Source organism: Parus major, chromosome 1, assembly GCF_001522545.3.
Source record: "Parus major isolate Abel chromosome 1, Parus_major1.1, whole genome shotgun sequence".
In the NCBI taxonomy this organism is placed as follows: Eukaryota; Metazoa; Chordata; class Aves; order Passeriformes; family Paridae; genus Parus; species Parus major.
In genome coordinates, this window is record NC_031768.1 from 93,747,322 (window position 1) to 93,773,580 (window position 26,259).

The 26,259-nt window shown below is 40.9% G+C and overlaps 1 protein-coding gene across 10 annotated transcripts in view; it reads left to right on the forward strand.

Annotated features, from left to right (window-relative positions):
* ST3GAL6 (ST3 beta-galactoside alpha-2,3-sialyltransferase 6) overlaps positions 1-25,590 on the forward strand; it is a 43,835-nt gene extending 18,245 nt beyond the window's left edge. For 7 of the 10 annotated variants that reach the window (XM_015641555.3, XM_015641540.3, XM_015641535.3 and 4 more), the window contains 10 exons: positions 1,820-1,919; positions 2,679-2,759; positions 4,001-4,078; positions 6,148-6,251; positions 8,005-8,068; positions 13,786-13,881; positions 14,284-14,470; positions 15,523-15,660; positions 19,083-19,235; positions 20,921-25,590. In XM_015641555.3, the coding sequence (XP_015497041.1) occupies positions 1,831-1,919; positions 2,679-2,759; positions 4,001-4,078; positions 6,148-6,251; positions 8,005-8,068; positions 13,786-13,881; positions 14,284-14,470; positions 15,523-15,660; positions 19,083-19,235; positions 20,921-21,001 (1,071 nt within the window). In that variant the 5' untranslated portion in view covers positions 1,820-1,830 and the 3' untranslated portion in view covers positions 21,002-25,590. Of the gene's footprint in view, positions 1-1,819; positions 1,920-2,678; positions 2,760-2,806; positions 3,731-4,000; positions 4,079-6,147; positions 6,252-8,004; positions 8,069-13,785; positions 13,882-14,283; positions 14,471-15,522; positions 15,661-19,082; positions 19,236-20,920 lie in introns of those variants that run through there. The other 3 variants (XM_015641604.2, XM_015641522.3, XM_033517663.1) reach the window with 3 other exon arrangements.
* Positions 25,591-26,259: the final 669 nt, after the last annotated feature.

The following is a 26,259-nucleotide window of genomic DNA, read 5'->3' on the forward strand; positions in this document are numbered from 1 at the left end:
AGGGTGCACTTGATCCCCTCATCCAGACATATCTTTTCTTTAAAAATATTAAGCAGGACTGAGCTCTGGGGACCCCACTTCTGACTGGCTGCCAGTTGGATGTAACTCTGTTCCCCACCTGTGTTTGAGCTCAGCCAGACAGCTTTTTACCCAGTGGAGAGCACACTTATCCAAACTATGAGCAGCCAGTTTCTCCAGCAGAATGCTGTGGGAAATGCTGTCTAAGACTTTATGAAGGACTTGGTACACAGCATGCACAGCCTTTCCCTTGTCCTCTGTGCAAGGCACCCTGTCGTACAAGGAGATCAAGTTGGTCAAGCCAGACCTGCCTTTTATAAACCCATGCTTCTGGGCCTGATCCTTCATTTGTCCTGTATGTGTCTTGTCATGGCACTCGAGATTTTGAGCCAGTTGCTGTTAATGACACCTGACTGAACCCAGTAGGTGAGTTTTCCTTTATTTTAGGAGTTTTAGGGAAAAACTTGTACTGAATTACTGCAAAAACTTAGGGATTTCTCTAGAAGGTGAGGGTGACTGTCAAGACAAATTTGCAGTGACCCTTCAAGTGGAGTCAAGGGAATTTGAGCTCAAAAGCAGCAGTGCTACTTCCCAGAGAGAATTGGAAGGCTGGAATTGCACAGCTGCAGCCTATGAAGTATTTCCTCCAGAACAGAGCAGGATAGCCTGTAGGATATACTTGAGGTTGATAGATTCTACCTTGTTCATTGCATGGCTTTGCTACTGGTAGATACTGTTATAAAACCACATCTCTTAACTCTACAATAAAGTTCTGGTGAAAGACATGAGTGGAAAAGAATAAGGAAGTAGTGGCTTGTTGCACTCAAGTAATCATGACACAGTAAGGGGAGAAGTGGAATAGTAGAAAGCTGTACCTGTCAAGTAAATTTCCATGGTAACTTGTGGTTGGAATTGGCTATTTTGGATTTTCGCAAGATTAAGCAACAACAGTTCATTCATAACTGCTGAAAAGGCTGCTCACTGTCTAAGATGTGAGCAATACAGGGCTTGATTTTCCTTGGGTCTGTCTTGCCAGATAAGTGAGTTTCTGGTATTTCTGTTTTTCTTTTACTAGACTGTGCAGTGAGGTGAAAACTCTATTTGAAAAATTGACACTTTCTCTAATATTTCTCCATAATTTCACAAGTTCAACAGATGGGGTCCTAACTCTCCTTCCTCAGTTTGCAATGTGTGAAAATAACATTTTTCTGTTGCTTGAGCAATGAGGTTTGGCTTGTGTCAGAAGCTGAAAGCTGTGCAGGCATAAGCAGATAGTTTCAGTGCAGCTTTTAGTGTCAAAACTGGACTTCAAGAACATCCAGTGATCCTAAAAAAAGCAGGAGAAATTTGAGGCAGCTGATACCCTGTTCTGTTTCATCAGCATCAGCCTGTCTGCCTCCTGCACTTGCCAGTGCTTGTTTAACTGTGTAATTATGGAAGCTGATAGTGTGTCACACAAGAAACAGGAGAAGCACAGGTTCCTATAAAGGCCAGCTGGTTTCTTTGAGCTGCCAGTGGACAGAAGAGTTTTACTCTCACATGACTTTGAGAGAATCTAGAGTGACCCCATGCTTCTGTGCAGAGTACACACACATGGTAGGTGCAAAGCAGCATTCAGCTCCTGGCGCTGGGTCTTTGTGTGAGAAACCAAAGTGGAGAGATCACCTCAGACTCATGGGGGTAGAGAATGTCAGTAATAACAATAACTTCTCTTTCATTGGTTTCTAGATGCTTTAGAAAAAGTTCATGCATTAGTTTGTCTTGTGTTTCAGTTTCTTCTTTTGTTTTTCTTATGTTTCAGGTTTATCAGTCATGAAACGAATTCTTCTGTTTTTTATCCTGGCTGCTGCTGTTATGTATGGTATCCTGCATGGAAATCTGTGGAGAAATAACTTCTACTGGTATGGTGATGCTTTGTTCATTTAGAGTGCAGACACTTGATGGCTGTATGAGAGATGTGGCTATGAGTTCCTGTGTTGCTCCATAAGTGTTTACTAGTAATCAACATAAGTGATTACTACTCTGTTCATGTGTGTTTTGTGGTTGAAGTCTTTTGGTACTCTGAGGGAATCAATATGATTGTCCTGTCCTGTCACCTGTTCTCTTGTGTCAAAGCTAGTAATTAATTTGAGCCTGGTTGTATGGAAAGGTCAGGACCTCAGTGGTAGGGAGCCCCTCTGAGGTTCGTGAAAATAGGTGTTCAGGCGAGGAGTTACATAAGGTGCAGAAATAAGGTGTCCACATCTCTCTCCACCCCATGTGGGTTAGTGTTAGTTTGTTCCATTAAATGTCTGATGAGTGATGTGGCAGAGGCCTTCTCCACACATAGGAATAACTGCAGGTGCAGGGGGCACCTTTTGAAAACCTGGAATTTGTTTAGGCCCACCAGCTGCCCTTGAGGGCAGTTGGGCTTCACTGTCTCCAGGATCACGGGACAAGTGGCTTGGGACCTAAAATTTGTGGCACTTACTTGAAGTTGAGTTTCGCACAGCTGTAATCAGGACTGACCAGAGTGTTATGAAGATAAGTGATAATTTTTAAAAGTGTACATTAATGTGCTCCCTTTATCTTGTTTATGGTGTACAGTTGATACGAATAGCTTTCTGTTGTGGTTTGTGTTTACAGCAAACCACAGTGTTGTGACATTTCCCTTTTTGCAGGATTAGCTTTTATGGACAGACTTCCTCTGTGAGGGCTTCTCCTTCCTATGTGACTAGTGGAGTTACAATCAGTTACAATGAGTAAGTTCAGCAGTTGGGTATTTTTGTGGTGGGGTTGTTGGTTTATTTTGATTTTGGATAGGTGGGAGGGATTCAGGCTAAAATCGGTAGCCTTTGTCCATAGGTTTCCTGCTCAATTGTACTGCTGTGTCCAGTGGCTGTTGCTGTTATAAACACAGTGGTGTTTGTCAGAAAATTCTGTCTTCGTGTTATGTTTCCAGTGTTTGTTTAATATTCATGGCCTCTTCCAATAATTGTCTTTAACAAGCAGTGAGTTGTTGGAAGGACATTGGCTTACAATTTTCAAATCTGTGCAATGCTGTTATACCTGAATAAAGTGAGCACAGCTTGGAGGGTAACTTCAGTGCTTAAAACTTACTAAACCAGAGGTGTGTTTCACTTGTTGTGTTCAAGTGTGTGTATAGGCAGCTCTTGTGCTTGTGACTTCCTGCAGTTAGATTTGTGGGACTGATGAGCACCTATACTAAAACTTGAAAGCAGACCTCTCTTCTCTCTGAAGCTATCCTGCAGAATGCCATCTGTGAGGCTGATGCTGGAAAGCAGCAAGGTGGCCAGCTTATAGATCTCACAGGGTGCTTTCTCAGTGTCAGCAGTCACGTAAGAACTTGAGGTTACCAAAATCAATTAACCTTAATGATCTTTTTGGCTTGTGGTTCTGATTGGTGGTTTCATTCTTCTGTCCTTGGTGCAATCCAGCAGCACATGTTGCTCACACTGAACTTTACCTTCCCTTCTGGGCTTTGTATTTGTGATTAAAATTGGGCTAAATCTCCAAGTCAGGAATGTGCTTAGACGTGTAAGTCTTAGTCTTATTATGAGTGGAATGACTTATCCCCAAAGAGTCTCATTTTCCTTAAAGTACCCTATTTCATTCTCCAAACAAGATTTTGTCTCTTCCCTGTGGAGTGATGGGAGTGCTATGTGGAATGGCTGCAGGGGTCATTGAAACCAGGAGTCCTGCTTCTTTGGAGGTTGGCCTCAGTTCTCACTTTTAATTATGCCTGCTTTGATACTTGCTGAGCAAGGGAGCAACAGTGTGAAATAAAAGCCTTTGCTTATAAAAGTAATTGTGCTGCAATGAGAAAGTTTCATCTCTATCAGACAGGGGGAGGAAGGAATAAAATCTTGGTATGATCTTAACTCAGTAATCAGTTTTTACAAATCTGATTTGTCCTAGTTTCCCTACCTTGTTTCTGCTACCCATTCCTGTCTTGCTATTTATTTGGAATTGTTTTTTGCAGGTTGCCACCTACGGCTGTAGAGAGGAGGAATGCATTGGACACTTGTCTCCTGAAACCAGCATTTGAATCTTTACTGGGGTGAGTCCTCTGTGGGAATTGGTGGGGGGGAAGGAAAAGCTATGCTGATGGAGGTAGAACTGGGCTATTTACACATATTGGAGCAAACACTGAGTAGTGCCCTGAGAAAGCTTGGAAAGATTAGACCAAGTCCTGGCTGCAGGAGTCTTAAAGCTCTGCACAAAGACACAGTGGCTTTTTTTTTTCCTAGTACATTTTGTATATAAGAAAATGTGGCTATGATTTTAGTGCTGTTGTGAGTTTTAAAGCACATAGTCTTTGAGTTTTGGTTAGCTCCTGGTCCAGTGAGGTGGTCCTAATTCCCTTGTCCATGGATTGTGCCCAGGCTGTCTGTGTGTTTGGTACAGCAGGGTAGCTCTAGTGTTCAGTAGAGGGGTAGGAATGGATTCAGAGGTATGCAGCAAGAAGAAGGTACATGCCCAGCTAGGGCAGTGTCACACATTTCTGTGGCTTCTTTATAGAGACAGTTTGCATAAGCTGAAGATCTGTTCTGTGCACTTCGGTAATAGCCTGGGGAGGTTGAAAGGATTTCTAACCTCACAGAATTACTAATTGGAAAGGAACAAGAGTTAGAAAAGCTAGAATTAAGAACCTTTTCTCCATAGGTAAATTATTTATTATGTCTAAGCTTACCATCTGCTTCTGAACAGCAAAGCAAGTTACTAAATTTAATATGGGTATTTAGTGCATCATGTCTCAAAGCTAGCTGGTCTTGCTTAGTTAAGCTATGGCCCATTTCTCAGTGTGTGGGCTGTAGTGTTTTGTTTTTGGGCATTTTTTCCCTTTTTACTGTCAGTATATTCTGAATACATAGAGCTTAAAGAGTGAAATAGTTGATTTGGGAAACGGAAAGAGAAAGTTTTCTTAACAGCTGTTAATATTCTTAATGGACAAACAAGTCATGTGCTGACTGGGGCTTTTTATGATTAACATTAGGTTTTCTAATGACTGTCTATTTCTGTTAGCAGTTTAATCTGAGACCTAATATGCAGGATAATTACAAAGTCAAAGTCAACCAGTACACTGAGTGTGTGCTTAGTTCATTCAAAGGTGAAGCCAAGGGCATGGTAGCATGTGACATGTTTGTGTCTGCTGTTCACCCATTTTGCTGGATTTGGCACTAAGGCAGTAAGAGTCCTTTCCCTGCTATGAGACTCTTTTCTGTGGCTCCTGCCTTCTGACAAAAGGAGTGACCCATTCCTTTTAGCTTGACACTTACAAGGTATAAAACCATCATGTTCTAGTTTGCAGGAAGAATGTGCTTTTGAGGCAAACTTCTTGTGATCCCCACATGTCATGCTTCTCATCCCAAGGTGGTCCTGGTGTGATTGCACTGGGATCCTTTCAGACATCTGCTTAAACCAGGAGATGCACTGCAGGAGCACAGCCCATGTGCTGCAGCTGCTAAGGGGTGGGAGCCTACTAGAGTTAGTCCAGAATAGAAAATACACAAGATGCATGTAATATGGACATGAGAACTTCATAATTTTTTGCTGCATGGGTATACCCCTTTTTCCCCAGACAATTTGCTAATGTCAAGGTAGTCATATAGTGCCACTTGTTTGGAATAGGAGTGGAGTTCAAATCAGGAAATGATACTTTCAAGTTAAAGCACTTTGCTTCAAACCCTGTTCTTATTTATTAAATTTCCATGCACAATAATAACTTAATTTTCCTTGCTACCTCTATTACGTACTGAAGTTATTCACTGTCTTTTATGCATTCTCTTAAATATGTGGTCTTGTGATGTAAGCTTTGAGTCACACAATTTCAAGGAGTCTACATAAATAGTACAAATGGACAAGTCTTTATTTCACTCTTTGCCTGTATTTTCTGTTACAAGATCTTCCCCTTTTCCATCATTGGTTTCCTTTCCCTGTGTTTATGGATTTTCTCCTTTTAAAAATGGAAAATGGGGATTTATCATCCATTTAAAAATGGGTGTTAATATGATAAAAATGGTAATAGTAGGATAAAATAGATCTTTTTACAAAGCATTTGCATGACTTACTGGTTTATACAGGTACCTCATGCAGATTTTGAAACTACTTCCTTTTTTCCTTCACCAGTGTTGACAAAATATACCCGTTCCTGTGCGCTAATGATTTTATCAGAGTGGCAGGATTCCAAGGGAGCAATAAGTTTGAATTACCTTATGGAATCAAGAGAGCAGGTTTGTATTTCCAATGTATCTTATTTTTAATTAGAAATACCCAAATGGCTTGTAAAGCCACCTGAATCTTGGCCATGATCTTTCCTGTGTACTGATGTCAATCCTTTTGGGGTGTCCACAGTGTCTTAAAGGTTTCATTCAGTCCCTCTGTCCTGACAGCTTCCAGTTTTTAACAAGTGAAACACTGGATTGGGGTAGCCCCTTTTAGCAGAGAAGCTCCAAAAAGGTGTGAGTGAGTAAGAGTGGACTTTACTCAGCTCCTTCTGTTTGTGTGTAGGCTGGAGTGCTAAAGATACTGTGCTTTGCTAGGAGAAATACTGAGTCAGTGTGATGGGCTTGAGTCAGCACACCTAAGCTGGTTGGAATCCAGAGTTCTACTAAGGCAGAAGTCCTTAGGTTTAGGCAGTTACACCAGTGAATTTTTCCTTCACTCTCCTGGTTTTGGCTGGAATCAAGTTAATTTTCTTCTTAGTAGGTGGTGCAGTGCTGTGTTATGGATTGAGCATGAGAATAATGTTGACAACACGTGGATGTTTTAATTTGTTGCTAAGTAGTGCTTAGGACTTTTTAGTTTTCCATGCTCTGCCAGTGAGCAGGTGTACAAGAAGCTCAGGGGAGGATTGTCAGGACAACTGACTCCAGCTGGAAAATGGTTATTCCGTGCCATGTAACATGCTCAGTTACTTAAACTGGCAAGGAATTAGCCATGAGGGGCTTGTTGCTTCCTGGGAACTGGCACTGGCCAGTAGGTGGTGAGCAATTGTATTCTGCATCACTTCTTTTTCTCAGGTTTTGTTCCCCATTCTCTTTTCCACACAAATTTTATCTTTTTCTGATTCTCCAGCCCATCAAGGGGTGGACCCTGAGTGGTTGTGTGGCACTTATTTGCCATCTGGGGCTGAATCATGACACTGAGGTAGCTGCTTCTGTCAGGGAAGGTGTCTCAGGGGCCTCAGGGGGGACTTGATGACACTGCCTGGCTGTTGGACCTGTGGGAAGGTTGGTTGACACATTCCCACTGCTCTTGTTGGTCAGGCTGTAGTAAAGAGGACCAACACCCTAAGGTGGCCTTAGCCACCCTTTTGGAAAGGTTTGTAAAGAGTCAAATTTCAGAGTTTCTAACACAGTGCACCTTGCTATTCTGGCCTTTTTAGACTTTTGATTTTCCCTCCATCGGTGGTAACAGGGATGGTGCATTTTCCTGCACTTGGAGCTTACAGTGAGGAAAACTACATTTGGGAATGAGTTGATTCCTCCTCTGAGGCAGGTGCAGTGTCCAGCAGGAGCCTGCCCACCAGGGATGGGCTGGGAAGGTGCCTCTGTCAAACTTTACCACAGGCTGGTCTGATGTCTTCTCCAAAGATACATAATGCTGTTACTGTCCCTGGCTGTATGAACCCTCCTGAGTCAGCTGAAGGTGGATAGAAGAAAAAACAAAGTCAGTTAGGATGTGGATCTTGGAAATTCGTCTGGTTCTTATTTACTGTAATTAATATTTACTTTTTTAAAAATACAAATCTCATGCTGTTTTGTATTTTGAGGCAGAAAAAACTCAGAGAGGAGCTTTGATAAACCTCAGTTTCTTTGGCATCATTAGTTGATCTGTGGCACTAAATTCCAAGTGTTTGTATTTTCATGTTTTTATGCACAGTGCTCTACTGTGTTTAAAAACATTGTGGTCAGGGTGACATGCTTATTTTTGTATTGCAAATACTGAATGTTTTCATTAATCTTGTTTATATTTGCTTTTCAGAGCAATTTTTTCGTTTAGCCCTTTCAAGACTGCAGAACTGTGGCCTTCCCAGTGAAGAAGACAGGTGAGATGGTTTATTTGCTATTGTTTCTGTTAGTTGCATTTTTAATATTTAGTACTTACCTGAAAAGGAATGTCTGTGGGGAAATTGCTCAAGTTAGTCAAGACATGGAGCAGACTGACAGGGTCCAAGTGGTGTGTAGCTGATTCCAAGATTTAAGTAGGCTTTGTTTTACACTTATGTAGCACCAGCATGCACCAGCAAGAAAAATTCTTACAGCTCTGTGAGAGAGCGTTAACTTAGAGATTTCCTTTTATAAGTGTGTTAGACATTCACCAGCTGAATGCAGTCCAATCTTCCTGTAGTATCTTTTAATACTTAGATTGAATGTGACCTCCTCTGGCAAATTCAGTGTAAGATGGAGAATGTTTGAGATAAGCAGGTGCAAACCAATGTCTGCTTCTAAGCAGAAGAAATCTTGGGCATATCCCTGTGCCTGTGCATCCGATGGCTGCTGCACACCCTTGCTCCTGTGTACTCTACTTGCTCTCCTTGTGGACGAGGGAGACCTAGGAACACAGGAAAGGCCTGGCTGTCCTTTTGGGAGTGATAAGGGTGTGGCACGGAAGGGAGGCACATGCCTTAGATAATTTACCTCCCATGGATTAGATAGATTAAATCTTTAATTAGATTAAATCTCTTGTTGGAAGCCATATCTGTCAGGGAGTTTTGTTTTGTTTGGAAGGATGTTTGTGTGTCTTGTTTTTTGTTTGGCTTTTGTTGGGAATTTTTGCAGGTAGAGTTGGCAAGTAGACTAAAGTCCTATATTTATAAAGTGATGCAGATGACTCTTTAGATTTGCAGTCTAGTAAATGGGCTGACAACCTGCCAAATGTGATGTTAATATACAGACTTCTTAATAGAGTTGAACAAAAATAACATAGGAGGTTGGCTGTACTTGTTTTTGTTTTTTAATTACACATCATACAAGATTGCTGCTTGAAACCAAATGTCAGGATCACAGTTGAAATAAACGTGGGTGGAGTATGGTCAAACCTAAGAATTTGTTTTATTACAGTTTTTCTTCTTTTCCCTACTGTACTCCTTCCTTTCTCTGTGTTTAGTCATCTTTCTAGGATGTTCAGGTTTACTCTTAAGAAAAGGAAGGCAAAAAATAAAACTCTGTTTTCTGTCAGGAGTGTAATAATGGAGTAAATTTATACAGAATTGGCTAACAGAAGCTGCTCTTCTGTCTGGATTTTGAAGGAGAGTGCCAACTGTTGTATTAGAAATGCCCTGAAACTGGAAGTCAGGACCATAATTGTTTGTGCTGTAATGGAGAGGTGCTTGTACCTTTTTAAATGGAAATGTCCTGTAGATGAAAAGTGAGGAAATTTGTATTCATCATTTGAATGTAGATTCTCTGAGATGTAGATGTGGTTAGTAGTTCTGGGAAGTATGCTTCATTTTATTAAAAGTGGTACTGAAGCAAAATGAGAGCTATTACTATTTAATAGGCAGTAATATAAACAAATCAAGCACACAGTGACATCACACAATATATTCTTTGTAGATCCACCAGGTTTTGTGTACAGCACTCTCAGGGCATGAAACACTGTAGTTGGGAAGAGTTTTTATGCATATATTTCACTGAGATACAGTGGCTTTTAAATGTGAAGCTCTAGGAATTAATCTTAACAATGTTCTCCAGTAATACAGAATTATTAAGCAGCTCTGTAATGCTGTTGTCCAATTTAGCCTTCTTGGCAGAACACAAGCCAGATAAAGTCTTTGGTGCTTATATAGCTGTATTTGTGTAAAACTTAGGTAAATCTGTACAGTGATGTACAAAGTTTTTTTTTTTTCCCAGTGTCATTTTCCAAACTTATGTCAAATTCTCACTGTGTAAAGGTGTGGCTCTCCTGAGGAGTTTGGGACTTGCTGAACAGTGTCACTGATTTCAGTTGAGTTGTGACTTCAGTCCCTCTCTGAGCACTCTAAGGACTCTCAGCTCAACCATTCTTACAAATGCATTTACAGAATCCTGAGTCAACAAAATGTGACCTCTGCATCCTCCTTTCACCAAATAACCTCAAAGGAAATAATTTGCATTCCTCAAGTGACTATGGGGGTGTGTGTTAAAGGAGCTGAGTCTGAGATCTCTTTTTTCTTTTTCCACTGAAGCAGTATTTCAGTGGAATGTGGAGGATGCAAACCTTTTGACCTTCAGAGGCTACATTTCCATTTAGCAATATTTTTCTTCTATAGACTAGGAAAATGTTTCTTTTAGCATTTCACCATATAAACAAAATATATAAGCCAAGACTTGGCCTTGAGATTGAGGCTCTCTTATACCACCTGAATAGGGCAGTGATTTGAGTGACTACTGCCTGCAGACATTGGAGATCAGTTACCATGGTGCTTGCACTGGGATCCATTTATACTCTTAGTAGATCTCTGACACAGGAAGGCAATCCCTTTGTTACTAAGGCCTTTCCTACAGCTATTGTTACAGCCAAGATCTTAATATTTTTCACTGTCACCAATATTGTGCTACTGATAGTAAACTGAACATCCAGACCTTGCAATCTGTTACATTTTACTTGTAGCACGCCCAATGTTGTTTAAGGATATTGAAACTAATTTCTTGTAATATATTGACTTGGAGAAAGTGTGAGTGTTTGGGGTTGTTCAATTTGAAAGCATCATGAAAAGGAAATTTTAAGAAGTGAGGTTGGTAAAATATCTGGAAGTAACATTCTGCTGAAAATTGGTGTGTTATCCTCTGATCTGCTGGTCAGTTGATTTAACTTAAAAAATACGTAGTAAAGCTGAAGTGCATTTAAAGGTTTATATCTCTATGTCATGTGTTAGTTTTCTATGATACTATGCTCTGATTTTTTACAGAAACAGTTTCCCTCCCTGCTTATTGTTACGTGTACTACTGTCGATTTAGGACTTAGGATCATAACTGAAGACATTTGAATACTGGGAGGGGAAGTGTAAGGCGAGGAGGAAATTCAGAATCAGCAGTTTGTGCCAGACTTCCTATTTGAGCCAGCCCACTTTGATTCCCTGAGCCTGACAGAGATTAAAATCTGGTTGTTTTAATTTGTTTGACTGTACCTGTGTACACTTCTTCAGGCATATTTGATCTGCTTGTTGACTTTACACATTTCAAAAGTTCAAATAAATACTAATGTTAGGTTATTTATTGGGTGTTTGATGGCAGCTGATAACTTTGTTTTTTTAATATGCATGGCATATGAAGGACACTGTAATTAAAAAACTTAATCAAAGTTCAAACTTCATTGTGTTTTCTGTCCAAGTAGTACTAGTCAACTCTTAGTCATAAACAAAATCTAGTCTGCATTCATCAGTAAGAAAAAAGAGCTTGAATTTGACTTGAGAACAGCTGCACAACTTCTTGTAGCTAAGCGAACCTCAATTGCTCAGCTCTGAAGTCACTTTTTTTTTCCCTCCCTGCCCTGTGTCCTGCTGCATCATGATTACAGAGAGGAGAAAGCAAAGACCTCTTAATTGTATACCAGAGTGGAAGGCATTATTTCATTTGTTAGAGATTAACTTACTGAACAAGTATCTTAAATCACCTCTTTGAAAAGTTGAAAGGTATGTAATAAAGAACTACTTTAAATTTATCTACAAGGAACAGAAAAAGCAGTTCCTTCTCAAAGTAAATTCCAGGACACATGATATAACTATCTGCTCATCTTGTGCTTTTTGCCCCTCTCCCTCACTCCACCTTCATCACTTACTGATTTTTTCATCCATTTTCCCCTTTTCCTTCCTTACTTTGAGCTCTAAGCTATAGCTGTAAGCAACAAAGTGTAATTCAGGAAAAGGGTAACTTGTGCTTTTTTACTCCTGCTGTAAATTGTAAGAGGCATGTGTTCATCAGCCTGCTTCCTTAAGATACTTTCAAACTAGATGGAAAAATTAAGTGTAAAATGAATGGGCAGAAGGAGGAGAGAGGGAGGGGGTTTAGAGGTGTAGAGGGAAGGAGGAGTGTACTTCAGACAGGATGGTATAACAGGTTTTCACCCCTCTGATTCTCAAGATACCAGGTCACATGAGTTATGGTATTAGCTGGAAGTCTTTTTGTGAATGCTTGCCTTCTACTAAGCTGTTCAGGAAACAGTAGAGAAAGGTGTGCCAGCTTTTTTTATGTCACCCACCCCTGAAAGCTGCATTTAGAATACTGGTTTTTTATACATATATATATATATGTGTGTGTGTATGTATGTGTGTGTGTATGCATATACATGCATGTATGTATTTAAAGGCAAGTATCTCTGGAGATGTTAATTAAGTAGGAAATTCAGAGAACTGCTTTGTATGTTGAGATGTTGCTCAGTCTTGGCTGGATCCAGCTGTTTTCATTGATGCTGAATAATAACTCTCAGCTGAAAAAACAGGTTGGACTATTGGAGGAGAAAGAAGTTAATCAGTCTGCATGGAGCACCATGCTGGGAATTCAGTATAATTTATAGTGTTTTTTGGGACACGGTTTTGGTGTCCTGAACCTACAGCAGGAAGTGGCATAGAGCCTTTTTCTTACTTGAAGATAGAACCAAAGGAGTGGGGTGTTACTGTGAGGTGACTCATCCTCAATAAACTGTGAGCCTGCTTGTGTCTGAAGAAAATATCAGCGTTTTATTTTCTCATTGTTCCTGCTGAAACCAAATTGAATGGCTTTTTTTCTGAACAAAGAAGCATTTTTACAACAACAACAAATGATGTGCTTATTCTGAAAGGAGTTTACAGTCTTACATGTTTAATTTAAACCTTCCCTAAAAAGGCAAAATTTCTTGAGTAAAAAAAACCCAGCAAGCCTGTTTGTGAGCTTCCTCCTCCCTTTTTTTAACATGTTTTACTAGCATTGAAACAAGATGGTAAAAAGCTAAATATGCACTGAGAAAACCTGTCATGACTTGGAAACTCTTACCCTTAGAATTTACTTTCATAAGTTTAGCTCCATAATACCTGTTTTGTGTTCTTTTTGTCTCTGAATGTATTGTAAATTAAAATTACTGTTTTGATTTGTTGTAGTATAAGATCTTATTTTTTACCACATAGTATTTTATATGCCTAGTAATGCTGTTGGATTTGAATCTGGTCATATGAGAATGCAACTTTCAATCAAGGAATCCATCTTGTTGTATCATGACAGCACACATCACTTGTTTAAACGTGTTTAGACAGCACCTTTTAAGTAGAGGGAGAAAAATCCACACCATATTATTTTGAAAAGTTCTCCTGTGTCATTGGGCTAAGATTTTTCACATGTACAGTTCATAGGCCTGTAAGGTGAATTGTGAACATAAATTTTGCTGCTTTAGCTTGTGTTGGAGATGTGGAATTGTATAATATTGCAGAAACATCTTAATATTGAGTTAGCTTTTCCAGACTGGGACAAGTTTGAAGGACTGCAGAGGATAATTTATCAAATGGCACCCATATCATCAACTGGTTAGATAATCTTAAACAGCAAACCATTAGAAAAAGGAGATGTGTAAAAACAGTTGTTTCACAAGAGAGGAGCCAATTACTGACTTTGTCAGTCCCTGAAATAGTGCCTTTTTTTCTTTTTTAAAGCAGCCATAGTACATGATACAGGATTGAATCTGCTTTGTAGGGGCCAAGGGCTGTAAAAGATACCGGACCTCACTAAGAAAATAAGCCAGTTAACATGCAGGGGGATAATTAATAATATGAAGCCAGAGAAGTAATCAATATTAAAACTTCTCTTTGTTCCACAGCATTGCCTGTCGACGGTGTGTTGTGGTTGGTAATGGAGGAGTACTTCGAAATAAGACATTAGGGGAGAAAATTGACTCATATGATGTCATAATAAGGTAAATGCTATCTGCTGTCTCCTTTTCATTTTGTGTGCATGGAGCAATAGGTAATTCTCCAAGGCCAGGTACTCTCTCTGCCCTTCTCTAGTGTCTGTATTGGAGCCAAATCAGAAGGTTTGCTTTCTGCTCGAGTGACACACGATAAGCAATTGTGATTGTATTCTAAACCACCTTGGCCAAGTTCCTGTGACTGCTTAATCCCTCTGACTTTAGAGGGTGAGTGCACCTGATAATTGCTCCTCTGCTGTGTAATGTGATATGTAAATTCTGGGCTGCTAGACTTTCCTGTACCCAGACAGAGTGTCTGGCCTGCAGACTAGTAACAGGTGTGGCAGGCACTGTACAGTAGGAACACGGGTGGGGCAGTCACTGATGTCTCTGTGCCTCTGTCCTCTGCAGAATGAATAATGGCCCTGTGATAGGGTACGAAGAGGATGTTGGGAGGAGGACGACTTTCCGCCTTTCTTACCCGGAATCCATCTTCTCAGATCCCATCCACTACGACCCTAACACCACTGTTGTTCTCATTGTCTTCAAACCACGGGACTTGAAGTGGCTTTGGGAGATACTTGGTGGTCAGAAGATAGTGAGTTCAGTTATTCATGTGCCTTGGCTCATCTTGCCACACATCTCTTATGTGAAGTATATGTTTGCTTATAACCGTGGTCCTCCCAGCTAAGAGGAGTTCTCAATCTCCTCCTAGTCAATTTATTGAATATTCCTCTTCCATAAATGCTTTGTCTTCTTTCTAATGCACATATTCGATCAGTTTCTCACCACAAAGCAGTTTACCTCTGGGAAACGTATTTTTATCCTTTCCCTAGTGGTGTTTGATATTTTAATGTGCATGCTCCAGACATTTCCCAGATTATTTTACCCTGCACACTTGCAGGAATTGCAGAATAATGTTTAAAGTGACCTCTCTCAGGTGGTCTTAAGTCTAAAATCTTTTTGAATTGTCTTCATTAAGGGCCACGTTCAAAGCCATGCCGGGTTCTCAGGGCATTGTCCGAGTACATTTTGAGTATTTCCAAGGATATTTCTACAAACTTTGTTTCAGTGTTTCAGCCCACACGCAGGAGAGAATTTCTCCTTGTCCTTTCACTGTGTGCCTCTGAGAAGAGTGTGAGCTCATCTTTGTTAACCCCTTCCAGATACTTGAAGATAGGCTGAACACACCCAGTCTGCTCAGACCTTTTTTTGTTTGCTATGAGCTCTGGCCAAGGAGTGACCTTCTGCTGTTAGACATTCTCCTGTGCAGAGGGGAGCCCAACACAGCATTTGTGGGACTACAGGAAGGGCACAGTGCAAAGTGCTTGAGAATGATAACTTCAGTCTGCTTGTTATCTGTGCTCTTACTAATGTGGCCAGCACACAGTGAGCATTTATGGTTGGTACATGTTGTCTTACCAGGGACCTTTCTGCAAAGGTCCAAAAGCTGATTTCCAGCCAGCTGGTCACTGCTGCAGCCCTGGGTTATCCTGTTGCAGGAGCAGGTGGTTTTGAACTTAGGGAGATTCAGCACTCTTCTTTTTCTTTAACCCCATGCCCTTGGAGTTTACGCTGGTTAGAGCTGCTACAAACCTAAATTCAACTGTTCTTAGTTGTTAAAAATGTGTATTTACTTGCCTGTCACAGAGTGCGAAGGGCTTTTGGAAGAAACCGGCTCTGAATATGATCTACAAATCGAGTCAAATCAGGATTCTTGATCCCAGCATCACCAGGAAAACTGCTTATGAGTGGCTTCATTTCCCAACAAGGTTTCCTAAGAAGGAGGTATGCTTTTTTCTTTTGTCCCTTCTAGTTTTGTGCAACCAAATGTGTATTTAGAGGCAATTATATCTTTATTACAGTAGACTGTACTGTAGAAAACCTTTTAGGTTTGCAATAAAGTAGCTTGCCATTTAGATGGTACTTAAAAAAGATGGGAAAATGGAGCCCAGAAAGAGAGTGGTTAGCCTTGTGTGCCAAAAGTACCTTTTTATGGGTTCTGTAATTGGTATGAATTGAGGCTGCTTTCTAGACAGACAAAATGCCTTTAACAGAAATGGGGAAGACAGGCAGGTAATGCAGCATGACAGATCCAAAGATTTTCTAGAAATAATAGGGAGTATTGAACTACTGAATGTTGGGTGTTTTTCTTAAACTCGAGGCACACAAAACAACAAACAGACAAAAAACCCCAAACAAACAATGAAACCTCCACCAAAAACCAAAACACCAAAAATAACTCACACCAAACAACACCCACCCCACCCCCCAAACCCCAGCAAACTGGTAATTCTAACTTTGCTGCAATTTCACACTCCTGGGGCTGGGGAGGGACTAGGGAACATAGAAGATATTCCAGCCCTGTGCTAATGATGAATGGCTGGCAGCATGGTTGTGCTTACTGATTTGATGCCAAGCATTGTAATGAGCTAACCAGCAATTTGGACATAAAAATACATTTCAATTGTCAGTTCTTGACTGAAAAATGTTTTTGATGAAAGGTGACACTTCAAGCTGGGGAGGCCTGCCTTGTGCAGTAAGGATCAACCATACACTGTTTAGCTCAGAGACAGTCCCTGGGGTCACATCCCCAGTTCACCAAGACCACCCAACTGACTCGTGTGGAAATGTCTGACAGGCTGTCACTGTGGAGTATCTGCCACAATTTTTTTCTGGTTTTCTCTTTATAATATAATATTTGACAGGTGGGGGGGCAGGTTCTGTACCTCTGTCTAAAATTTCTTTCTGTGTTCTGAGCCTAAGAGTGGCTTTTTTTCTCCTTTACTAATTCTCAAACTGGAATAGTCATTTTGGCAATGTGCTTGCTTGGGCCTCTCTGGCATTTCAGCTTTGCAGCCAAGGGTGGCAAGAAATCAGCATAGTAATTGGATGCCTGACTGATCTCCTAAATGGCCACAGAACATGCATGGCCTCCATGGGTCCAGAAATGCCTCCTGGCTCTTCTGGCTCCCCTCTCAGTGGGAGTAGACATTAAGAGCAGTGCTGTCATTGAGTTAGAGAGATGTGTGTGGTGCCAGCTGGTACAGAGGCCCCTTGGTCACCCTTTGTTCCTCTGGTACCTTTGGGTGCCCCTGCACAGAGCTGGCTTAGTGTCACAGTGCCTAGAGTCCCCTTCTGCTACCTCCATATATATCTTACTTGTTGCATGCCAGGGAATCTGCAGTCCCTCATCCCTGTGCAGCAAATGATCAGTCTCAAGCATGCTCTTCCTCCCGTCTTGGAGGTGGGCTGTGGCTGGGAGCCTGCACATCTGCAGCGGCCCTGGCACAGCTTGGTTAAGCTTCAGGTCACACCAGGGGCTCCCGTGGGCAGGAAGGTGTCACACCAGCGTCCTCTGCACCATTGCTCGTCCCTGGGGAGGGCTGCTGCTGTCCTGTGCTTCAGCCCCCTCTGCCTGCGGGAGATGCCAGCGACCACTGTTGCTTTCCCTGCTGTCCCTGCCTTCTCCGTTAAACCAGTCTCACGTTCCCAGTGAGCACATTAGTGCATAGCCAGCAAGCATTACCGATTGTTAGTAGAGCCAGGAATAAAATCAGATGCCTCAGCACCACTAAACTCAGGAAGTGTAGTGGAGCCATTCCAGGGCTGCACCTACTCCCATTAAGTAGGCTGAAAATATTTAATTACAGGTCAAGGATATCTGCATATTGCATGATGGCACATTTTAAAAGGAGTTGCTTTTAAATTATATTCCTTAGAGGTGAATTTTCTGATAACTGAAGGTGAACAGAGCTAGTTATAACCTGTGATATTCCCAAATATCCCTGATCTTGACATGTAGCATTCCTGCCATAGTTTTGGGATCCTGTTTAGTGTGGATGTTGCAACAGTCACCACTAAGTTTATGAAGTTGGGCCCCTAGGGCAGAAAGTTATTTTGCTAACTGGCAGGAGCCCTGGGCATAGTGCACATTTTAAGCAGATACTATTTCTGGAATACTCCAAGAGTTGCATAAAAGTACCAAAATTTTTTCTGTAAAAGGTGATAGTTCATATCTGTGACTTAAGTTAGGCTTAAAAGGATTGAGAACAGTAACTTCCTTCTGTGTATTTTTTGTGTTGTCATATGATGTGTTGTCACAAAGAGGTACATGGAGTGCATCTGCCTTTTCAATGCGCAGAGTTGTCTAGTGGTGGTTTGTCTGTGTCTTTTTCACAGACAAACTGAGCCTTGGGTCAGAGTTAGAAAAAAAAACCAACAAGATTTTGTGCTCAGTTTGAGGTCTGACTGCAGCTGCTGAGAGCATATAGCTCATTTGGTATCTGAGAAAAATCTTACTTTAGCTAAGAAGGGTATTGGTACCTGAAAGTCTTGTCCATTTCTGGGGCCACTTTCTCACCTTAGCTTCATCTTGGTCAAGTTCATCTCTCTCTAAAAAAACTTGCTTCCTTTGCTTCCCCAGATCATATTAGCCTCTGCTGCTGCTAAAGAAGTCATGTATCTGAGCACAAGATAGGGCAGATGGTTGCATGGAGTTCTATGTTTTTGTGAGAATTGCTGCCTTTTGCTTAGGTGCTCTTGATTTTGTGCAGTTAAAACCTGTTTATTACATGCTCTTCATTTTACATTGCTTTTACTTCTGAACTTACTGTAGAGGAGAAATGATTTTATTTACAATTTTGTTTCTTCTAATGGGGATAGCAGGGGAAGGTCTAAAGCAAACTTCTTGTGGAATTTCCCTGCTTTGAAGAAATGCAAATTTAGTCAAATTTGTGTAGCAGTGGCTTTCATGCTTTTTTAGTTTGTTGCTATGAAAATTTGGGCATATCATGTTCTTTTCATCTGGGTCCCCATCATCTAGAAACTTCTGAACACATCTCATAATTCAATCAAAATTGAAGGGGTTGTAAATTGTTTTCCAGCGTAGTAAAGCGTGCTCAGTTTCATGAAAGTAGTTGAGCAGAGCAATGGGGAGGCCATCCTGATGCTTCTGTGGAGGGAAGGGCTCAGCCTGCACTAGAAACCAAGGAATCCCAGGGAAGGCTGACATGACAGACACACCCTGGTCATGGAAACCTGTGGGGACAGTACCTTATTCCTTTAGAGGCAGGAGGGGATCAACCTGTGAAACCAAATATCTGTAGAAGACCAAGGCTGTTTGATTTCCCTTGTCTCTGTTCTTAAGTTCTCTGTTCCCATCAGGCTGCCAGGTAGTTATTGTGTGTTCTCTTTGTGTTTTGTTATAGAAACCCAAGCATCCAACAACGGGGCTAATTGCCATTACACTGGCATTTCACATATGCCACGAAGTCCACCTGGCAGGCTTCAAGTACGACTTCACTGACAGAAATAGTTCTTTGCACTACTATGGCAATGAAACCATGTCTCAGATGATGCAGGTAACTAACACTTGCTTGTGCTAAGAAAAATAGAGCTGGTAACTGGAGAAGGCAATTCAATATAGACAGAAGTGTGAACTGCAGGTCAGAAAGGCTTCCCACCATCTCCTGGTTCAGCTGTGTCTTGTGGGTTAACATTGCTTGAATCTTTGTCTGCTGTTGCTTCTGAAAAATGTACATATTGATCTTTGTGTCCCTTGTGCTGTACCATATTCTGCAATGTCTGGACGAGATTTGTGTATTGTTCTGCTTTGCTGGTGTTTTCCTTAGGCTGCACAACTCTTTTCCTAGAGATGTCTTTGTTAGCACTGTCAGCACATGAGCAGTGCTGTTTCTGCTCGTGTTCTCTTTTTCCTTGGTATACTTGTACTGTATGTCATAGCTGTCAAACTTCTTAAGAGACAAAGAAGAGCAAAAGGGAATGGAAGGAGTTAAGACCTATGAACTTGTATAGGTCTTGCATAGGAAAAGAAATTAATTTTGGAAACTGGAAGTAGAAAAGAAAAGCAACTCTTGGAGACGGGTAGGAAGAGAAGGAACTGCTTCCAGGAGGGGGGTAGTCACAACTCAGCAGGAGAGGGAGCAGCAGGAGGCTGGAAAACATCAGGAATGCCTTCTCCTCCCTTCTGCTTTGCTAAGGCCATCCCTCTCTTTTCTTTTATGTCTCTGTTCTTGTATTCAGTTGCCTTCATCTCTGTATTTCAAGCAACCCTGTGTCAGCCCTTCACAGCAGTGTGTTTTCTTTTGCATATGCATTGCATGTGGGTGCCATTTTCTTTCTCTTCCATTTGCTGAAGGGGAAGGGTAGAGACAGTGCCCATAGGAGCCTTTCATGTTTCTCTTAGAACTCATAGATGCCTGCTATTCTGAGATGATTTTCCTCTGACACTGAACTTGCCTTCCTCTGGAGGCTCCTCTCTGCAGGTGCTTTTTTGCAACATACACTAATTTGAGTAAGGTTGATCATTACTTGAATAGACGTCCATAAATTTTCCTAAAGTCTTGAAACTTTAAAAACAAACCATTAAACAAAAATGTTCCAGTTAGTTCTTTTGTGGTAATAAATTGCAAATACTATACTACATCTGCATAATCTTTTATGCAGTGTTTGTATTATATTCATTTTAATTTACAGGATTCAGTGTCTTAAGAAAATTTACTTTCCTTGTGCTGCCCTCCACTAACCTTAGTGGTCTCTTCTGTATCCAGGAACTGGATAGAGCACAGAAGATGGGTTGGTTTGGGCTTGCTAAAGCTAATTGGCAGGATGCATCTGAACCACGAGTGCCTGATGTGCTTTTCAAGAACCTGCACTGAGCTTTGAGGATTGCTTACTTTCTGACTGCTTGTGCTGTAAATGTGGTTATACAGCTGTTGCTCTGAATAAGCAGGGCAAGGAGTTGGGAGAGTTAATAATGAGTTAATAATTCCGTGAGACCACATCTCACCTGTTCTTATCACTGTTACCATTGTTTTTAGTTGTGTCCTTACAGAAATATCTAATCTAGTTTTGAGCATTTTCTTGGGAAACTGTGCTAGCCTTTGCTAAGAAGTCTTTTCCCCAGACCTTTTCTGTTCTTAGCATCTTCCAAGTATCACAGGTAATAGAAAGGAACAGCCAAGTGATGCTGCTGGTTATAATTTGATTTTATAATAAATTTCATTATTCCTTCCCATCTCTTTAGAATGAATACCACAACATCACTGCTGAGCAGAAATTTTTGAAGAAGCTTATAGACAAGAACTTTGTGGTCAATTTGACGTGAAAGCTGAATGGAAAACACAAAGAACAATCACTATTTTCAAGATTTGAAAAATTTTTATTTTTTGTATGACATTTTTATTTTTTAAGTGCAGCATAACTGTTTAAAGGAGCCCAGAAACCTCATCAAGGCAAAAGCTTCTATGCCTGAGGATAATGGACTATTGCAAACAGAGTTAAATGAATTTCTGTGAAGCTATTTAATAGTGGGAAAACCATGAAACTTTCAATTGAAAGTATCAGGGATATATAAAAACGTGATGCACATCACTTACTTACCAGTGAGAACTCTTCTCAAATGGTTAATTCTCTGGAATACTTTTGTTTCTGATGTTGTCCTCCAAAAGAGTTCCACTGTCAAGAGACTGAGATGACTGGTGTTCAATCAGTAGGTGGATGTAAAGTCATGAATATCTGTCTCGTATGAAAATGGCTTTAAAACTATGCATCAGAATCATTACTGTGATTGGACAAGGGGGAACATAAGACTCTGCAGGTCTTGTTCTGCCATACTCCTGAGGAGAGGATGTCCACCTTCAGCCAAGCATCCACAGCTTCTGCACTGACCATCACCTCTGAGCTTCTGTCTGCCTCTGCCGAAGTTGAAGACCCTCGGTCCAATTTGTGGAGTTGTTGGTGTTGACAGTGCTTATGTTGTACCCATTTTATGGAAAAATCATACTCCCTGTGCTGTGCATCCAGTAAATTCTACACTTGCTGACTTGACTTAAAAAGAGGGAATATGAAGACTGAAGAGCTGTCCGAACTTCCTGCGTGTCAGCTCCCAGACCACAGCAGAAACACAAGCTTGGACAGAGATGTTCATGCCTGAGTTTAGAGTCAATGGTTGTTGGAGTCCTAGTTCTCCATGACAGCATCTCATGTATTATTTTGTTTGCTCCTCAAAAACAGGTGGATTTTTCCAAACAAGGACAACCTCCTTCCTCAGATGCTGTAATACATTAATACAAGCAAGGAATACTCCCATTCTTGGCAGTAGGGTGTGGTAGGGAGTATCCAGGATGTACCTCAGCTGAATTATCATTTGGCATCTGTTTACCTCTTTTGTCTTGATATTTAAGTTTCAAGTGCGTGGCTGAACTAAATCATTTAGTAATAGGAACTTAATTGACATTTTAATTGAAACATTTAATGGGATGTCTGTTTCCTGTATTGGTTTGTCTCTGACAAGCCTATGAATAAATTAAATCTTCCTGGGAAGGCGCCTGACAACTGTCAAAGAACAACAGTATGCTGTTCCAGTTCTCTCACAGGACACCTGTGTAAAGTTTTTATTTTAATTATGGCAGAATTCCTGGAAGATCTTGTGGTTATCTTTAGCAATCATACCTTAAGAAGGCAAAAATAAGTCCACTTAAAAAAAGTCTTTGAAGTTGGTAGGAATACCATTGTTGCTTTTAAATAAAATTATATAGAGGGTACATTTAGGAATAATGCAAACAATTGCGATACGAACATAAACCATGGTATTTGTTATTTTCAGAAGCTGAGAATTTCAGGAGTACTGAACACAACTTATTTTGCTGCAGCTATATAGAGGAATAAGCATTGAAGTAACCAAAGAGTCATCTTTCTTGTGGGGTGCAGCGGTACTTAAAAAAAACCCAACAAAACCACAAACACCTTCCCATAGTTCTCGTTTCCAGCTTTAGCTCCTTGGCTCTTCCATTTGGGAATTAGGGAGGGCAGTATGGTCTGGAGAGGTGCCAAAGCTGAAGGAGAGGAGGCTTGTGTTTCCACTCAGTGATTCCTGAGCTTTGGTCTATTTCCAGCAAGCTGGACATATCTGAAATAACTCAAGATGTCAGAAAAATCTGTTGCATGAGGTGGGTAAGGATGCAGGTGTGTCCCAGCAAGGCACAGGGTGTGCCATGGTGTCTTGTCTGCTGTGTGTCCCATGGGTGCAATTGCACTCCAGCTGTGTGCAGGGTGGCAGGTGGGAGTGTGGAGGAGAGGGGAGAGTCCTGGGGCACTGGAATAGGTGACTCTGGTGTTGGAAATGGAGGAAATCACAGTTTCTTCACCATCTGGCAGAAGGGCTATTAACTTCTTGTAATCTTTATTTTTTCCCAAGACTTTGAAGAGGTCTTTGCTTGAAAATCTGAATACAAACAAGTGGGGTTTCACTTAAGAAAATAATGACAGTATTGTCTTTGTCGCTACCAGTATTTAATTCTCCTGGTTATTTCACTTAATTGAAAAGGTTTGTATGTGATTCTGCAGCCCCAGATGTACAGTGATTTAAACTCCTGACAATAATAATTCCACCTGCAAAAGTTGCTGTGGCAAGGCTTTTTGCAGACACAGTAGTGTTTTCCAAGCTGTTGCTGTGGAGGAGCCCCTGGTAGATCTTGGACTGTGTTGAGAGCCAAGGCTGGCAGAAGTGGGGGGCTGCCCCTTCACCCTCAAAATTCACAATTGCTTCCAGAGCTGGCACCCCCAGCTCTCCCAGTGGTTGCTGCCACGGTCCAGCTGCATCCATGTAACAGCCTAAAGGATTCTGTGCAGGAGGATATTTTTCCCAGGAGAACTGTTGAATTTGTTTCAGACACTGTGAGGAGAGTTCTTGTGATGGTACACGCTGCATCCCTCTCCTTCTCCACCCCTGTCTCCAGTTCCAGGAAGTGGGTAGGGAGTTCTGCTGTTGAAGATATGGTTATTTTCTCTGCTTTATTTCTTCTCCAGAGGTACTTTTCTCACTAATCTAAACTGATTCCTTCTCCAGTTTTTCTAGTAGGTTTTCTGTTTTTTGTGGGGGGTATGGGATTTGGATTCTAGCTATAGCAGAACAAACAAAATAATGGAAACAAAAAAAGCAGCTTCATGGCAAAAAAATGGTGTCTCCCAAACTCTTTGTACTTAAAAAAAAAAATTCCTTTATTCTTTTTCACTGTCGCCACATCAACTTTTTGATTTCCCTAAAATATTTTTCTAAAATAATGTTTGGTGTTCTCGATGAATTTAATATGTTCTCTAAAAGCATTTGTCCATATCAGCTGTTCCTTTTTATATCCTAATAAACCTTCCCATTGTATGACTGACTTATTTTTCAAATTAAGCAGTATTTTCAGGGATATTTTTCTCCCACTTCTGTGCTCCTGCCAGGGGCATAAAGTCTACCATAGGTACTGTCCCAGGGTGACTGGGTAATATTTTGAATGAAACCCATTCCCTCAGGATCAAGCCAAAAGCTAATGCTGCTTTTAAATCATGTGGTTTTTTGTTTGGTTGGTTGTTTTGTTTCATTTTTTTTTTTTAGTTTTGTTTTATTGTTGTTTTTGTTGTTTTTTTTGTTTGGGTGTTTTTTGCTTGGTTTGTTTTGTTTTTTTTTTTGATTGTCCAGTTTGCAGGCCAGTAGCATCTCTCCTCAGTAATAAGTCTCCTCAGTAAAGCTAGGTACTGACTTTTTTTTCCCACAAGATGTTTTTTAGGATCCTGTGTACACCAGCTCTGCTCCACCACCTGCTTCACACACATCATTCTTGATACTCTGCCTCGAGGATGAGTCTTGCTTTGGCACTAAGTTCATCCAGGCAGGAACACCCACGTGTAGTGTTTCCCAGCAGTGCTCACAGGTTACACTTCTATTCTGCCTGAGCACACATTTTCACAGGTGTTTTGGAGTACCAAAGACTTGGCTTGGGGCTTTTAGAATAAAACAATAATGCTAACACCAAATATTTAGATAGTTTCTGAGTGTGGGCTGCTATTAAGACTTTCTTTTTCCCTTTTGCCATTCCTGAAAATGAAATCTCTGCACTGAAACTTCCCTTTAAAACCTGTCCAGTCTTTTTTTTTTTTTTAAATTACATCGGGTGTGAAGCTGCCAGCTTTATTTCTGTGTCTGATAACAACCAAGTGTCTCCCATCATTTTTCTACCTGAAGTCAGATGTTCTCCTCCCTTCTTATTCTTCTTGTTCTCTGGCAGCCTGCTGAATTTCTAGATAGCATCACCTTACAGCAAAGGAACTTCTGCATTTTATCTGCCACCCCTCTCAAAATGCTGCACTGTCAGAAAGACACGGTTCTAAGATACCAAACTGCGCACAGAACAGGCAGGATGACACAAGTTGGCTGAAAGCTTTGTTTGGCACTGTCCTTAAGGATGTTCCTTTGTTGGGAAACTGTTTTGTACTCTCCTATAATAATTAAGAGAAGTCACAGACTATTGCATTAAATGTGAATCTGAGAGTGCCTAAGAGGTGTTACTGAGCAACATTTCCAGTGACTATACAGGTGATAATAATAATACAGAATCTCAACTTTGGTGTTTAATTAGCATGTGGTACTTCTTGTTTCCAGTGCCATACTTTCCTTTTTAGCAGTGCTCTGGGGGAGAGTATAAATACTTTCACTTTTAAGTGGATTCTGATTTTTAAGATCATACAAAGCTCAACATATGTTTTTGGTATTAGGAAATACTTATTTTATTTGCCACTTGTCTTAAGTTTTATATGCCTTTAAAGTGCCACCTGTATTTTGAAGAATTCTTACAGTTGTTTCAAGTGAAATTTTGAATTCTACAAATGGAAGGAGATTATTTTCCTGTGAATAAACTGTTAAAGACAGTGCCCTCTGACTTATTTTTGCAAGGCTGGTGCTCTGTATGAGTGTGGATGTGTGGGTATGCCCAAGGCCATTATTACTGGTGTGTAAAGTAAATAGTGGTGTCAGATAAGGTATCAAGTTTTGGAACAAACTTCAGTGCTTTGTAGAGCAAACAGCAGAAAGTTTTTGAACCTAGGTGGGTGGAGTTATATTGTGGCTGGAGATCTAACTCCAGGCTGAGTACAACCAGAACTGGGACATGTTTTTTGTGGATGAAGATCAAGAGCAGCATCCTTGTGATTCAGATTTTTCATTGTTTTTTGAATCTTGGTTTTTCTTACTTGTGGACTGTTGGGGGAATGCTAAAATAAGAAATGTAGAACAAAGAAGATGGTGTGTGATAAAAAAATTCAGAAAGTGAAAATGGCTTTAGATAGAAAGTGAGAGATGCTGAGTACAGTACTTAGCTCATTATTTGTTTTCTCTTTGTGCAGTAAAAATGAGATGCAGAGGGCTTCAGGGAGTCCAAGGGAGATTTGGATAACAGTTCTCTGGCACAGTGTGTATTCAGTGCATTCCTTTCAGTATGGACAGTTCAGGAGTTCAGCAGCTTGGAGGAAATGCTTGTCTTAGAGGTGAGGTGGGGAAGCCACAGCAGGAGAGCCAGCATCTCTGGGCAGCCAGTTCTGCCT